The sequence below is a fragment of the Centroberyx gerrardi genome, chromosome 23 (genome assembly GCF_048128805.1).
Source record: "Centroberyx gerrardi isolate f3 chromosome 23, fCenGer3.hap1.cur.20231027, whole genome shotgun sequence".
In the NCBI taxonomy this organism is placed as follows: Eukaryota; Metazoa; Chordata; class Actinopteri; order Beryciformes; family Berycidae; genus Centroberyx; species Centroberyx gerrardi.
Genome location: NC_136019.1, coordinates 9,051,590 through 9,067,711, shown reverse-complemented (window position 1 = coordinate 9,067,711; position 16,122 = coordinate 9,051,590). Strand labels below are relative to the sequence as shown.

Here is a 16,122-nt window from a genome sequence, read left to right as displayed (position 1 = left end):
TCATTCATTGTTTCATTCATTCATTCATCTATCAATCAATCTATCTATCTATGATCATTAAAAGTTTGATTATTACATCACAGAAGTTTGAGTGCATTCTACTTACATAAACAGGCACATTTGATTTTTAATTGTGTTATTGATTGACATTGTCACGGTAGTGGTTTTGGATACAAACAAAGAGTAAATGTTACATTTTTAGAATTCTGTTGCATTGCTACAGTTACACTGCAACTCTGCCTGCAAAGGGCGTAGGCAGGTCAGCCGAGGCCAATCCAATAAAACAATGGCATCTAATGAGTTTGTGAAATAAACCCGTAGAATTTTCTTTAAAAAAAAACAACAACAACACGACAAAAGCAAATCGCGAGAGAAGAGAGAGAGAGAGAGAGAGAGAGAGAGAGAGAGAGAGAGAGAGAGAGAGAGAGAGAGAGAGAGAGAGAGAGAGAGTGTGTATTGAGCTCTATCTGAAAATATCATCGATGTGACTACATTTCACTGGAGCACGATCGCACAGAGCGCAGCGAAAGCACCTCTGTAAAGTATTGTTTTTGCATATCTGAACCGACACTAAGCCCCGAAGAATTTCTCTGTTAGCTTTTCAGACAAGTTCCCACTCGCAGTCTCCGAGGTGAACGCCAGAGTCTGGGGAGGCAGGGACTGCAGTCAACCGCAGGGGCCACGAAAGCCTCCGGAGCCAAAGGAGGGGGCTCCGGGGCAGAGAAAACGACAAGCCTATCCAAACAAGACAGGCAAAACAAGTTGTGCTTTATTGGGGCTTGTGCTTGGTCTCCGCTAACTGCCACAAAACGGCCGGAATCAGGACTGACTAATGCCGGCCAGTCCTGAAATAGTAGCGGGATGTTTACTTTGTATCGTCCTTGGAGAGCTCAGACACGCCGAAAAAATTCACCAGCCACGCCACTCGGCAGTGTCCCTCCGCGCATTCCACAGGCTGGTGGTACAATAAAGTAGTGCTGTTGTCTGAACGACGCAGTTGTAAAACGACACAACTATGTAGCATAGCATTGGGCTGTAACAGGTTAAAAAGAAGTATTGTGAAACGTGTGTTTTTTCCACACTTTTGGAACCAACAGATATTGGATTTTTTTTGCCAACATTTAACTGCACAAATGAAAAACATTGCCAAGAAAGCAAAGATAGGACTTGAATCTGCTGGTTACATTATAGGCTTGACTTTGATAAACGTGGCTATTATTGGTACGGGTGGGGTAGAGTGGAAAATAATCACCAGGGATCTAGATGAGGGTAAACCCACCAAATTTTTGTTTACCCACTTTTTTCTTATTTGAGGAATAGTTTACCCACCAGCCTGACATCATTATGAAGTAAATTAGTAGTAGTCCCTATTCATCATAGTAAGTTGTGTCAAGCGGATGGAAGTTATATGAGGATACGGAAAATGTAAGGAAAATAAAAATAATTAATGCTTTTCTGAAAACAACATTTATTTTTGTTTATAGTGGTGGTTTGGCTTATGATAATCACAGACTGGCGGTAATAGTTTACCCACCATCATCACCATTTAGGCCTGTGTCAACCTGAAAGCCGCAATGAATGCATCTGTTTCCTATCATAATAAACACTAATAGCTTTCCCTTATTTTTATCATATATCATATAGTATTTTATGCCTCCTTTTTTGTCCCTCCCCTCCTCAAAACGTGCCTCTCTCCCACAGGTCTCATGGGATTTTTTTTTATTTTATTCAGAAAATTCAAATGTAAGATCAAAGGCATATGGACTCTATAACAGTTATGTGCATAAAGATGTGCGCACCATACAGTTAAATCAATGTAACATTCAGGATTCTGTAAAAAAAAAAAAAAGTAGGGAAAGAACGGGGAAAAAACAAAAAGATCAATGTAAAAAAAAAACATAAACAGGAAGTAAAAAGAAAATAAGTAGATAGATCAAAGAGAAAGGGGACAAATATCTCTTTTAGGATTCTTTCACGTGTTTTTTCCTTTTCATAAATGCAAGAGGCTTAACATAGATCGATAGATTGAAGCAAATTTGGGTAGAAACGTAATGAATTTAGGTTCGTGTATTGAAAACTTAGCAAGAATGATAATTACATATCGGGAAGAAAAGGTCTAAAGGTCTGAGTGGAGCGGGCACATCCAGCAGAGGAGTTTTGCGTATGAATGACGAAACAGCCATGGCTGGTGGAAAGGTGTTCCGGCCTGGTGGGGGAAACGAGCCGCCGCTCACTGATAAAGGAACAGGGAGCTGCGTCAAGCTACTCAGAGAAAGACAGCCTAATACAGGAAGTTAGGCGATTTTACCTTCAAAATAAAAGCGTAAATTGTGTCACTTTTGAAAAAGAAAACGAATAAGTGAGTGTTTGGGTGTAGGGAGCGGCAAATTCGTATAGAAATAGTCAGAGGAATGGTTGTATTAAATGTGAAGCGAAAATATAGCTGTAAAATAGATGGTAAAAGATTATGTTTTGTTAAAGATTATGCTCGTCAAAAAAGAGTTTATTTTGAAAATCCTGATGGGAAGTGTTGTTTTTCATGCTGGCCGGCTTGACGCTGGTGTAAAAGAGGGGGGAGGTAAGTAATTATTTAGGGGGAAGAAAGAAAGCAACAAAGTTGTCGACCGTGCTATGCACACGGGGAAGGATTTTATTTATCTCCTGCGACTCGTTTAGCCCAGCACCGGCCCACCGGGATGTAACTGTCTGTAACGGGGCTCCGGTTTCCATTATTTCCTACTCTCGCCAAACTTCTCCGCTACTATTTCGCCGAGTCCAGACAGGATTTCTTCTTTGAAAACGGGAATGAAAGAGCCGAGGACGGACGGAGGTGTCGTGCGCTGTGTGTTTTCTCTGCGTGGACCGCTAAGTTAAAGATGTTATTTTACTTTTTCTGAACGTCTTTCGTCGAGAGATGAATGGCCGGAGTCGGGTGAGTCGACTAACTGTGCATAAACGGATTTATTTTCTTGTCTACACTGGACCCACATGAAGTAGTGATACATACACGACTAAACCTCTCCACATTGTGCTGAAAAAAAGTATCAAACGGAGGGACACCCGACTGCACTGGACGACCAAAATATCAAGCCAACATTACTAAAGAACATTTCAAACAAGATAACAGTTCACTAATGCAGAAGATGCAGGTGTGGAGCCACATGAGGGTCCACAAAGGAGGCCCTCCACCACCATAGGTCACGGAAAGTGTCCTGAATGTATGTGTCTCCTATTTATTCTCGTCACCGCTTTGTTGGCTTGACTTTAACTGCTAGTAGGCTAATTGTCCAATAATCCAATGGGTTCTTCCTCGCCGCTGCCTACCTGTCCCTGTGGATTTTCCACATGAGGGCACACCAGATGACTCAGAGGACTTAAGTCATGTAACCACCCTGAAATGTCTTAAACGTTTTATTTATCTGTTTTGTATTTATTGTGTATATAGGCAAGGGTCCTTTTTAGCCCTCAATTGATTTCAAGCCAATTTGTCTTGTTTTTTATTTGTTAGAACAGATTCTGCCATTTCAACTGCTGTAGTAAAAACTGTTCTGTAGACTTACTTGAACATTACTGTTCTGCTGTACATCAACTCACACTGTATTTGAGTACATCAATCTTTAACGTAAAGGGGTAGCTGTAAAATTAAAAAGCAACAACTTGACTTTGCCCTACACAGAAATACAAGTAGGCTCCATCATGGACCGACCAATAAGCAAGTTATTGGAAAAGTTAAAGCTAACGGACTCGGGCAGTGTGAAATTCAACAGTTCAAAGAAAAAACATGACTCGGCCAACAACTCTAATAACAGCAATGGCAACATTGGCATCTCTGGAGGCGGCGGTGGGGGCAGCGGTCTGCCACCAGCTCCCAACTCTGCAGCTGCCTCGCCCTCAAGACCCGGCCAGTTCTCGCTTGCCTCTGCAACCGCAACCGAGGCATGTGTTCCAGCGAGTGGGAGAGGAGCAGGAGGCGGAGGGATAGGAGTGTCCTCCTCTCAGCTCCTCAGCCCACCTCCGACTTCCTCCACGGTGGGCCCCGTACCTTCAGATGCTGAGCAACCGCTCCACCCTTCCACCTTAGCCCCGCTGAGGCGGCGCTCCCCCCAGCAGCGCGCCTCCTGCTACCTGGGCGAAGGCGTGGACTCCCACCTGAGGCGTGAGTCGGGCCTGGGCCCCGAGTGCGACCCCTTGGGAGCGTTTGGCTCCAAGGCGTCCCTGAACCAGCGGCGGTACTCCCTGGAGCTCCAGCAGCTGGTCAGACGACAGCAGCTCCTCTCCCAGCCTCCGCCTCTCTCTGTGCCCCCGCCGTACCCCACCGCCACAGGGTACGGGTCGGCTCCTAGGGCCGGCGGGGGCGGCCTGGCCGAGGCCGGCTACCTCTCCGAGCCGGAGAGGCACAAACGCCTCTCTCTCCAGGAGGCTCTGTTCTACAAACGCCTGAGCACGGGCAGCGAGCTGTGGGAGAGCACCAGACCTGCTTCCCTCTCTCATCCACCGCACCGTCCTTCTGATGTCACCGGAGGAGGGGGAGGAGGCTTCTTTTACCCCCCAGGCCCGACCCTGAGCCCCTGCTCTTCCTTCAGCCTGCAGGAGTCGGTGCTGGTCAGCCCCAGGTCCAGCTTCGCCTCCAGCACGGCCAGCGGCGGCGGAGGAGGGAGTCCCATGGGGAGCCGCTGCAGCAGCAACCGGACCAGCGGCATCAGTCTGGGCTATGACTCTCGCTACTCGGCCTCCGGAGGCCTCCCCCCACAGCAGCCGTTCTCCTCCCTGCAGACAGGGGGCTCCACTGCCGGGTATGGAGGTCCAGGCAGGGCCGGGGCGCCCACTGCCGAGGCCTGGACTCATTATCTGGAGGGAGGGGTGCCTCCGGGCGCCCACGATAGCCGGCACTCATACCCGCCTGCGGTGGGAAGTCCGGCGGCTGCGTGTTACCAGGCCGGTCCGGACTGGTGGGAGGAGCAGCGGGCAGGAGCCAGAGGGGAGGAGGGGGGTGTGACGGGAGAGAGGGCCCGCTACTCAGACCTGCCTGGGACCCGATACCAGGAGGAGCTGACCCGACTTCTACTGAGAGACGCAGTACTGGAAGGGGAGGGGCTCCTGGGGGGCCTGATGCTGAAAGAGCAGCCTCCTCCGATAAAAGCTATCTCCAAACCGACGGCGACAACGCTCGTGCCTGCCTCAGCCGGAGGGCCAGTCAAATCCCAGGAGGATCCAGGAGCCGGAAGAGAGGCCACAGAGAACCGCCAGGAGTTCTTTGGTGAGATCAGTAGACTCCTTTATTTTTTAACAACTGTTTTCAGGGCATGAAGTGGAAACAGGAAAGCCAGGGAAGTGAGGAGAGAGGTAGAAAGATGACAAGTTAACATGGAGCTTGACATGAAAATCACAACCCCAATTTGAACCGATGCAGTCACGGTTCATGTACGGCATCCCTAATATGGATGATATAATCTGCTCAGTGCACTGGGTCACCCAACATCCTCCCTCAGTGTGTTATTATTGTCATCCTCACTGCCTGGTGTCAGATCACAGGTTTCCCCCCCTAAATGAAAGGGTTGTATGGATGGATGGATGCAAGGATGGATGGACAGATTGATAGTTGAAAGAGTGTATGGATGGATGGATGAATGGATGGATGGTGCCTTGGAACCTGCAGAGACATGCAGGGTCGTAGCACGCAAAGCATAAAGGAGGAAAAACACTTGGGCCCCAGAAACTGATCCAGACAAGTAGATGTGTTTGGCTGGCCATAAAAGACTGAAAAGAGCAGAGAAGCGGAGAGAGAGAGAGGAAAGAAAAGAGGAAAGAGATAAAAGAGGGGCGTGAGATGAAGGAAAAACCGCTTAGGATTTAACACAGCCGACACATTGAAATGTACATATTGTTGAGAAGACTGAGCGTAGTAAAGCGCACACAATACAAATATGCGCGTACACATGCAGACACACACCTGCAGCCAACACAGTCAGCTGACGTTTGAGGCAGACGGTGCCAATTTGCCATAGAGGGCAAATGTAGCGTATCAATACACCCAGTGAACTGCAAAAACTCTGCTTCAACGTTCAGACGCAAATTACATGTTCCATATAAACACAGCTCCGACCATTACTGTGAGTCACAGAAGATTAGGGCTCAGACTGTGTGTGTGTGTGTGTGTGTCGTAGGGGTAGAAGTGTGTAACTGTGGCTGGATGTGTGTGTGTGTATATTGTTTCTCTGCGGCAGGGTGTGTTTGTGTGTTTCCCGGAGTGACTTCAGGCCACAATAACGCAGTGTGTGTGTGTGTCTCTGTGGGTGTGAGTCATGTGTGTGCTGGTGTGTGTAATGCTGCCCTGGCGTGTGCAGGGGCGGTGTGCTGTAGCCTGTTTTTCTGCTCAGGTATGTGTGCCCCGAGGGGACATACAATACTGTACTCCTCACAGCCATTAGACGGGACTCGGAGGCTCTGAGCCGTGAAGACAGACGCTGCGCACTCCGATTCGAGCTGTAATGCTGAGCGAGGTTAAAAAACGGGAACGGCACGCAATTTTGGCGTTCGTAAATGTTCTTCCTACGGTTAAGGACAGGCCAGTCCGTAGTTGTGAACATGAACAGTACCCTGCTATAAAGCCAGAAACCGGAGAGCTAAGACTCAGACTTGTATCATCAGGTATAAAGCATGGAGCTCCTCCATAAACAATGATTGAAAGACTAATTTTGTGACCAAATTTTGTCACAAAAGGTAAAAAGAGAGAGGTCCGCACACAAAACAATTCATATGCAAAGATGTCTTCTTGTGCTTATCAGTGAGTTTAGGCTCAGCCACGGGAACAAATACACAAACGTTTCAGAAGCCTTCTTCAGCGTGTCGGACCTCTTTCTCTTCACCTTTTTGTGATTTTCATTGGTTTCAGTCTCAGAGACAGTTTCAGTGCATTGGTGTTAGTTTTCTTCAGTTTACCCAAATTTTGTACCCAGTGTTTTATACCCACATGAGCTTTATTCTATAGCAGCGTTGTTGGTCATGGACCACAAAATGTAGCCTTATCCCTAGAAAATGCCCCTGGATGCTGTCCCAGTCACTCCAACCAATTCTTTCCCAACTCATTCTCTATGGAGCGGCTCCAGACATTATATTTAAGAACTTAAGTTTCAGCCTTGGCTCTCTGGTTTCTGGCTTTGGCAGGGAGTTGTTCCTGTTCCTAAATATTGATGGGACTGTCCAAGACCATAGGAACGGAGTGTAGGAATTCTCAATTTGCGTGGCACTCCCTCAACCACATTAGAAAGGCAAAACACAGATCCTTTAAATAGATCACAGTAACACTGTAGCTTGGACCACCGCACCACTTTTCCACTTTACTTTCAATACTCTGACTAGTGCTGAACACGTACTTAGACCTGACTGCACTTTGTTAGATGAGCAACACACAGAAAAGTTAGTTAGTTGTGAAGGTCGACTGACTTCAACCTGGGTCTGTCACACTGTTTACTGACACACGGTTCCCCAAAAGCACCGCAAGACTGTTATTTTACGGCCACCAAGTAGCAAAGCCTGAACTCATCATGATCTTGAGCTAAAAAAGTAGATTATTTACTTAACCCTAACCTGAGCCCTAACCCATAACCTCAGTGGAGACCTTATACCTCACCCTAACTATAAAGAAAACTTTGGCCAGGAAGTGAAAGTAGTATTTTGGCACCAAGCGCATCTTTATGTTTGACTTAAAATAGGGAACAAAGATGATCTGCCGTTAGATAATGCTTTGGAGGAACTCAGCCCTGTAGCAGCCTGTCCTTTATCCTGTTTATATGGGGGGGGGGTTTGAAGAGGAATGCCACCAAATTTGATTTTTAGGTTGTTGTTTTTCCTGTTGTTTCATGAGTCAAGTTTTTAACATCAAGAAAAATGCAATCCTGTGATGCCTCCAAATTTCAGTGTCTGTGAGGATAAAAATTTAATTTTATGGACAGACATGGTCCCGTACCTATTAAACCTTTCTTTTTTTTTTGGTTTTGTTTTCTCAAAATTCCGGATGCCTAGCAGTTACAGTAACCTGAGAACTCAAAACAGAACAGAAACTCTTTTGGTAAATTCAAGAAGAAGTAATCTCCTTTCTCAGAATAACAGTCAAAAAGTCATGTTTTGGTGGAGTTTCCCTTTAACAGAGCTTCAGAAAGAGTGGATGAGTAAACAGGCTGCCATGAGTAACCAGGTTTTAACTGTGTGAAAATCCCCTAGGTGGTGCGAACGAGAGGATTTACAAGTGTTGACACTATGTGTGGAGTTGGATTTCAGACACATCCTCTTGGAATGCATCGTAAACGAAGTGTTAAGAGCCGGTGAGCGATTACTCTCGACTTAATGCGTGTTTGCGTCGGTTGTGTGTCCCATTGTGCTGGCAGGGACCTGCGTGAAGTGTGGGAAAGGCGTGTACGGGGCGGATAACGCCTGCCAGGCTCTGGACAACCTCTATCACACACGCTGCTTCACCTGTGTGTCCTGCGGTGAGTCCTGCTTTTTTTCCCTCCCAAACCCAACAATGACTTGGAAGTACGTTTGAGCTTATGCTGAGCTTCTATCACTCCTTTATCACTGACTGTTTACTATTAAAATGTACCGGCTTTATCTTGAGTGATAATCACCCATCATGGGTCAGCTTGCCATCATGGTTAGTTGATTTAGATTGTCTCTCTGTCTCTCTCTCTCCTTCTTTCCCTCCTCTCTCCCTTCCCAGGACGCACCCTGAGAAACAAGGACTTTTACAATGTCAATGGCTCTGTGTACTGTAAAGAGGATTACATGGTAAGAGTTGAGGTCAAAGCCAAGAAAGGCTTATTTTCTCATCTCTGTCACACACTCTCTCCAGCCATATTCAGATTCAAAGGACTTTATAAAATCAAGATTGATTTTCTGTGCTAATTGTTTGCCTTCTATCGCAGTTTTCCGGTTTCCAGGCTGCTGCTGAGAAGTGTAGCGTGTGCGGCCATCTTATTCTGGAACAGGTGAGGGGTGTGTGTGTGTGTGTGTGTGTGAGTGTGTGTGTGGGCGTGCATATGTACCACATGAAGAAGTGCACCAATACCTCCTAAGCAAATGTTTTGATTCAAAGATGTGGTTTAAATAATGTAGATTTAAAAGAAGTCGTATATCATCAGTCTGTGGTGCTCAATGCATTCCAGGAGTTGTTTTGTGACGAAGAGTTGTAATTTACTTTTTTGGTGAACCCACTTTCCCTCAGCCTGCCTCATCTACTTCTACTTCAGTTAGTGGTTTTCCTACGTTTCCCAGAATGCCGTTTGACAACCCCCAGAGAACGGCACAATCTTATTGCATTCAGCTGTTGGATAGTTATACGTCGGCCCAGAAATTCAAGATACATCACTAATAGCTAGTGTTAGTGTTTTGGGTTTGTTTTTTCTTTAGGGTCGGGGTTGCTATGAATGCGTGTCTGGTGTATCACTGGTATTGCTGAGTCCATTGACCTCTAATAATAAGTTATCGGTCTCCCTTCTCAGATCCTGCAGGCTCTTGGGAACTCGTACCACCCAGGCTGTTTCCGCTGTGTGGTGTGCTCCAAGGCTCTGGACGGCGTGCCGTTCACCGTCGACCACCACAGCAACATCTACTGTGTGGCGGACTACAACAAGTGAGACATGCCATGCGTTTGAATGCTTTTGTTAGAAGTAGACGTAGACGACTCATGGTGGCTCAGCTCAGTCATATACCATGATCCCACAACATCTGGTCTTCGAATCCGGCCTGGGACCTTTTGTTGCATGTCATCCCCCTCTCTCCATCTGTCTACTGTAAACTATCCAATAACACAAAAAGATATAAAATAAGCATAAATTATCATGTTAAAAAAAGAAGTAGACTACTCCTACTCCTGTTAATCGACCTAGAAATGTTATGCGCTAAATTACTAGCAATGCATATGCTGTAGCTGTTTAATGTTCTTTACAATGGGTACAGTTGTTGTTTCAGTGACACATCAGGATGAACAAAAATTGGATTTTGCTCATGTTGCTATCAGATCTTCAAAACCAGATGGAAGTGGGCGGGCCTTGTATTGTGATTGGTTGTCTGGAAGCAGCCCAGCCACATTGTGTACACAAACAGTGTAAAGAGATGCAGAAGCAGAGCGGAAAAAAGTAGTGTAGACACGGGTTAAAATAAAAAACACCAGGAGAGACGCATAAACAGCCATTTTCAAACCTAGAGTGGACGTATAGTGATGTGACCTCATGTTTTATTGACAAGTGTAACCATAGCCAACGACTAGGAAGGTATTACATACTTTATCACAAGGTTTACATGTAATAGGGATGTTACTTTTGGAAAGTACTCTTTGCATGCGTAACATTTGAAAATTGTCCTTCCCTTCCCTTCCTCATCCCATTTTCTTCAGACATGACTCAGCTATCTTATCACTCCTAACAGAACAATAAACTTTTTCCTGTGTGGTCTTTCAGGACTTTTGCCCCAAAGTGCGCTGCCTGTTTACAGCCCATCTTACCTACTGAGGTAAGTGCACATCACTGTGAGAAACCTGTGTGTGTGTGTGTGTGTGTGTGTGTGTGTGTGTGTGTGTGTGTGTGTGTGTGTGGGTGTGGGTGTGGGTGTGGGTGTGGGTGTGGGTGTGTGTAGGTGTTCTCAATTGTGCTTATTTATGGCTTCAGACCAGAGTGGAATATTATTTACAAATACATTTTACATTAACATTTTTACATTTTGGACATTTTAACTGATGGTCTTTTCCTTAGCGACATAGAACAAGTGTAACAGCAGAATAAGCTTACATTTCTAGATCATCAACATCACAACCAACCAATAGTAAAGAGTGAAATACTTAGATGTCAGATGGCTGGGAGTTGCCACATAGGACAATACAGTGAGAGTTTAGGCAATCACAGGAATGTGTTTCAAAATCAGTTGAACCAGCATATTCTCCTGTGATTCACAAGTTACCTGACACAGGATCTTAATTGTCCTGATGTGGAAAACCAGACCCAACGGCTACTACCAAGCAGGATTAAACAAACGCTGAGAATTGATATTTGACCTGAGTGTGTGACGTTTGTGTCCGCTGACCCCTCTGACGTCTCCATCGCTCTCTTGTTTCCCCTCACAGGGCAGCGAGGAGATCCTCAGGGTCGTGTCTATGAACAAGGACTATCACTTTGAGTGCTACCACTGCGAGGTGAGTCCAGCCTTCAGCTCATTAAAGATACCAAGCTCGTTTATTTTGTCCAAAGGATGTGGTGGGTGTGGCGACTGGAGTTGGCACTTTGTAATGTGTTTTGATGAAGCTATATTATACTATATATCACTATATTATCATGTAGTTATTTGACAGCTGACCTCACTTCCTCGTCTGCATTCCTGTCCTTATCTATCTGTGTGTGTGTGTGTGTGTGTCTCTTCCTCAGGAGTGTGGGAAGCAGCTCTCCGATAAGCCGGGCTCCCAGTGCTTCCCTCTGGACTCTCATCTCCTCTGCCACTCCTGTCACATGACCAGAGTGTGCGCCACACACAACATTCCCCCTCACAACACACACTGATCAACCCCTATGCAGCTATATATGTAAAAAACAAAAAAAACAAACTGGTCTTAAACAGTCATTCTCTCTTCCTCGCTCTTGTGCTTTCACTTGGTCGAATACTTGCACACACACACACATTCTTAATTCAAGTTTTGCTTCGGAGATGAACTCACACATGAAACTGCTGATATTAAGACATTTCCACTGGTTCACTTTGATTTTGTCTTGGATCAGTCCCTTTATCACATGTATTGCCTGCTGTACTTTTCGTACTATTACTGTACCATAGTTATGAGGGAATGGGAACGAAACTACTGCTTTTTTTTTTTTTTTTCAACCCCCCCTACCCTGCCCCAATGTGGCTACTGTTTGCTGTAGAAGAACAAGGGATTTTTGCTTAACAGTTTTGTACATTTAATATTATCGCTAGCAAACAATTTGCACTTAAAATTTACTTTACTGTAAGAGATTTGTTACGTGAATCTGTACAATTTGGAACAAAAACATTCCTGTATCTGTTGTAATTAATAAATATTTTCATTTGTGTTCCAACTATAGTGTTCTTGTAGGTGGCAGTCACACCAAGACCTCTCAGTATTACCATACTACAATGATATTGATCGAGAGTATAGGCAAATGAGGCTATTAAATATATTTTAGGTATGGCCTCTGGGCTGTGTAGCTACTGTTTTGCATTGAGCTTCCATGGATAAAATATTCTGTTAAATAGATTTGTCATTAGATGGTTGTGGGTCTACTTTGTCACTGACGGGGAAGAGACTCATTAGCTTCTGCATTGTGAAAACTGTGATGCTTCTTGTGAACAATGACAAAGAAAGCCAAGTAGACCATCTGATAACCAATTTTAAATTTATTTTTTATTCTTGGTACATTCAGTACTTGCAGGAGAAAAAAAAACAGCAAAATCAAATTGTTTCCAACTAAAAACATCAAATTAAAAATATTAAAACTGTAATAGTTACTCTACTAGAGGATAAACTCGTTTTAATGTGACCTCCCCTGAAATATATGATTAAAGGGTCAGGGTAGGCATTTCTTCACGGAGAATCCAGTGCAGGGAAGTTCGGCTTCCCATAATTATTACAGAACAACTCTCCATATTACAGAATATTATCAACCCCATATAATCCACTGAACACAAACATGTGTATGTCTCCCTGTACCACCACAACACACAATATCATGTCTCTTACTCTCACCAAAACAGACACTTGTCTAGTTTTAAAGCGTTTGGACAGTGTTTAGACTCAGTACCAGTCGTGTCGTGTGTGTCAGAGAGGTTACCACACACACAATGACCCTCCAAGGCTGAAACATATACATGATACTTCAAGAAAACAGAAACAAAAAAATTCCTTCACATTAACCCTACAGAGGGCCTGTAAATTTAGCAGTAAAAAAAAAGAAAAAAAAAAGTGAAGAGTGGAACGCTAAAATTGATTCTAGAAAATATTTGAGGGCCAGGGATCTATTTTGGATTGGTTTTTATTACAGGGCTTTGAGGAGGAAGGAACTGTGCACCCGCAGAACTAAAATAAAGAGGCGGGCTCCCAAACCTCAGTGAGCCAAAACGCTGAAGCAAGCCAACTAACCACCGCCCTCTCTGCCTCTCTTCCTACATCAAGGAGAATTAGCAGCACTACACAGAGATGGGGAGATACGCTGCTCCCTACCGGACTCCTGATTTCAACTTTCATCTTCTTACATGCTTACAAACGGGGAGGGGAGGGGGGGAAGGACTGAGTGGTGCGCTGCCTCTGGAAGACGAAAGAGATAGACAGAGATAGAACGGAAAGGGGGACTGGAGCTAGCTAGAAAGCTAGATGAACCATCATTTCACTAAAAACACTCCTATTAACCAACATGTGACCAACATTTTCCATGTAAATGTATGTGGGGGGGAGGGGGGGGGAGAGACACAACGGTGGCGTCAAATGGGACGAATTAAAGCACGGAGGGACAGGTAGCGAGGAGCAGAGAGAAGTCCAGAACTGAAGACAAGAGAAAGGCATCGACAAGTGAAATAAACTTCCCTCCCATGACTTCCTATCTGCTGTGTCCTGCACTACGCTGCATCCCTCTCTCCTAACTCTCTCTCTCGATCGATCTTTCCCTGCAGCCGTTCAGCCCTCAGCGGCGTCTGTCCCTGGGGTTGCTACGGCTACGAGACCGCCGTCCGCCGCCTGCACCCCCCGAGGGCCGCCTGGGCCGGTAGCCGTCCCTCTTCTTGTCCCCTTCTCTGTCTCGGCCCCTCTCTCTCTCCCTCTCCCTGTCTCCGTCTCCTCCCCGCCCGCCTCCTCCTCCTCCTCCTCCTCCGCCGCTCGCCGTCGCTCCTCCTTCTTTCTCCCTGCCCTTGAGCCTCTCCTTCTTCTCCTCCTCCCGCTTCTTCTCCTCCTCCTCTTGCTGCTCTTTGCGCCTCCGCTCTCGCTCCTTCTGCCGCTCGACGCGTTCCGAAGCCCTCTGCGTCGCCTGGGTGGGGGGAGGAGACAAGTACGGTTTAATTATAAGTCTCAACCAAGCATTGGAAGTACTGTGTGTGGTTGAGAGAGAGGGAGAGGGAGAGTTACTGACAGAAAAAAAAGTATGAGTGAGTGGAGGACCAACCTGCTCGTCAGTGAGGGGAAGCCAGTATATACATGGAGCTGCTTTGGTCTTCAGGAACAGGTCGTCTAGCAATTTGGCAGGAGGCTCATCTCCTTTCTCTGTAATGACAATTCAGAAAATGTAAATCTAGTATCATAAAGTAGGTGATATACTGTCTACAACTGTGGTAAAGAACTCGGCCTCTGTTGCATGAGCAAATAGACACACACAAGCCATCCAGGCACAGCTAACTTGCCAGTCTCTCTTTATGACTTAGACAATAGTGTTTCCTGCACAAGTGTTTTTTTTTAGATGTGGGGCACAGGGATAATTTTGGTTCCGACTCCCAGGATCGCTTGTGGGCCAGAATGCCTCTTGTTTGGATATTTACATCATGATATTGGGATAATTGTGCTGTAATTGCAATGTAAATTGTTTTATTTTCTTTGGGTAAGCTGAGCAATGAGGCTAGATGATACATTTTCATTTTATTTAAATATTTCTAGTTGTAGGAACAATTTTGCAACTGTAGGCGGGAGGCACCAAAGCTAAATGACCAGGAAGGAAACACTGCATTAAGTTGGTCATTCTTACTATTTTAGCGAGCACAGATAATGGCTAAAATATCAGACTAACAAAAAGGTAGGTTCCAGGTAGAGGGAGGTAAGTGAAAAGAGAATTTCTCTATGGGCGTTAATGACGTATCACATCATCATTATATTCTTCTTTATGAGGGTTTATCCCACTAACTTGCTTTTCCCTGCTTTGCCCTTCCCTTTGTGTCTAAACAACCACAATAAAGTACTGTGGGACAAAATCCTCCTTCCTCTCACCCTTCTTGTCCGTCTTCCTCTCCTTGCTCTTGCCCCTCTCCCTCCTCCTCCTCTCTCGGTCCCTGGATCGAGAGCGCCGGCCGTCCTCTTCCGGCCTCCCGAATTCCCGGATCTTATCCCGGTCCCACTCTCGCTCGCCCCGGGCCCGTTCCCGCCGCTCCATCTCCCTCTCCCGCTCCGCCCACTGGTCCCGTACACCTGCCACGCCTCGGTCCCGTTCCCGGTCCCGTTCCCTGTCCCGGTCTCTGTCCCTGTCCCGTTCGGGCATCAGCGGGGGCAGCCGGGGCTGAGGAACCCCTGGCTGGGCGGCATGCTCCTCCTCTGCTCTGTCTGGTTTCAGGAGGCCTTTGTGGAAATCCACCTGCAGGGAAAAACATTAGGGCCAATGAGAGACAAATGGACAAGGAAGTTGACCAACATCCCAACCTCCCAAAATCTAGAGAAGTCTACAGCATACACACTTTACAGCATCATACATTTACAATATGTGACTTCAAGCTTCAATGTGTTTTCTATTTGTTTTCCCTCTGCTGGGGCAACGATTTTAGTTTCCACAATGAATACCCATAGAATACTGGCATACTGGAAATATTAAAGCATTCCATTTCATTTAGATTGTCTGCTGTAGTTGAAAATTATTGACAAGATTGACAACATTGTTAATATGAGATGCAAAAAGCACAGTAAAATAATTTTGTTCCTCAAATCATCAAGACTGATAATCGTGATTAAGAATCACAATCACAATATCTAGCAAAATAATGGGGGATTATCATTTTATTCATCATGGACCTCTTCCCTCTCACTGTTTTCTTCAGTAAATAATAGTGACAAATGAACAAAATTATTTATGTAATACCATCTGAATTAGAATACTCGCATTATGCTGTAATATTCCCATCTACTGTAATGCAGACCGTGTTCCACCAAGTGTATTTCAACAGTCATGCAATTGGTCTATATTGGCATCTGAAGGGGTTCTCTACCTCGTCCTGTTCACAGAAGTCCACACTGAGGACCTTGGGGTTGCTCTGGGGCCATTTCACCCCATGGAGCGCAGCTCTGGTGGCTACCGCCTCCTCTGTTGTCGCGTACTGGGAGAGAGAAGAGAAGGGGGTTATCTGACTGAAAAAACTGTCTTCTTATTAAAGTGTGATTAT

The 16,122-nt window shown here is 45.6% G+C and overlaps 2 protein-coding genes across 3 annotated transcripts in view; one reads left to right on the top strand and one right to left on the bottom strand.

Moving 5' to 3' along the window:
• Window positions 1-2,566: 2,566 nt before the first annotated feature.
• On the top strand, window positions 2,567-12,071 carry ajuba (ajuba LIM protein). The gene is made up of 8 exons (XM_071909106.2): window positions 2,567-5,257; window positions 8,385-8,486; window positions 8,717-8,784; window positions 8,922-8,984; window positions 9,498-9,628; window positions 10,455-10,506; window positions 11,114-11,182; window positions 11,412-12,071. The coding sequence occupies exons 1-8, from the start codon at window positions 3,697-3,699 to the stop codon at window positions 11,541-11,543; spliced, it is 2,178 nt and encodes a 725-aa protein (XP_071765207.1). The 5' UTR covers window positions 2,567-3,696; the 3' UTR covers window positions 11,544-12,071.
• Window positions 12,072-12,381: 310 nt separating this feature from the next.
• acin1b (apoptotic chromatin condensation inducer 1b) overlaps window positions 12,382-16,122 on the bottom strand; it is a 28,215-nt gene continuing 24,474 nt past the window's right edge. For both annotated transcript variants that reach the window (XM_071909095.2, XM_071909096.2), the window contains exons 14-17: window positions 15,949-16,056; window positions 14,963-15,323; window positions 14,151-14,248; window positions 12,382-14,015 (exon numbers count right to left, since the gene is read on the bottom strand). In XM_071909095.2, coding sequence (XP_071765196.2) covers window positions 13,677-14,015; window positions 14,151-14,248; window positions 14,963-15,323; window positions 15,949-16,056 — 906 coding nt within the window. In that variant the 3' untranslated portion in view covers window positions 12,382-13,676. The remainder of the gene's footprint in view (window positions 14,016-14,150; window positions 14,249-14,962; window positions 15,324-15,948; window positions 16,057-16,122) is intronic.

Excerpts from the sequence above, each read along its gene's own strand:
- ajuba (XM_071909106.2), top strand. The coding sequence starts at position 3,697 with ATGGACCGACCAATAAGCAAGTTATTGGAAAAGTTAAAGCTAACGGAC. Across the intron at positions 8,785-8,921 it reads ACTGTAAAGAGGATTACATG|TTTTCCGGTTTCCAGGCTGC; the intron begins GTAAGAGTTGAG and ends CTTCTATCGCAG. Across the intron at positions 10,507-11,113 it reads AGCCCATCTTACCTACTGAG|GGCAGCGAGGAGATCCTCAG; the intron begins GTAAGTGCACAT and ends TTCCCCTCACAG.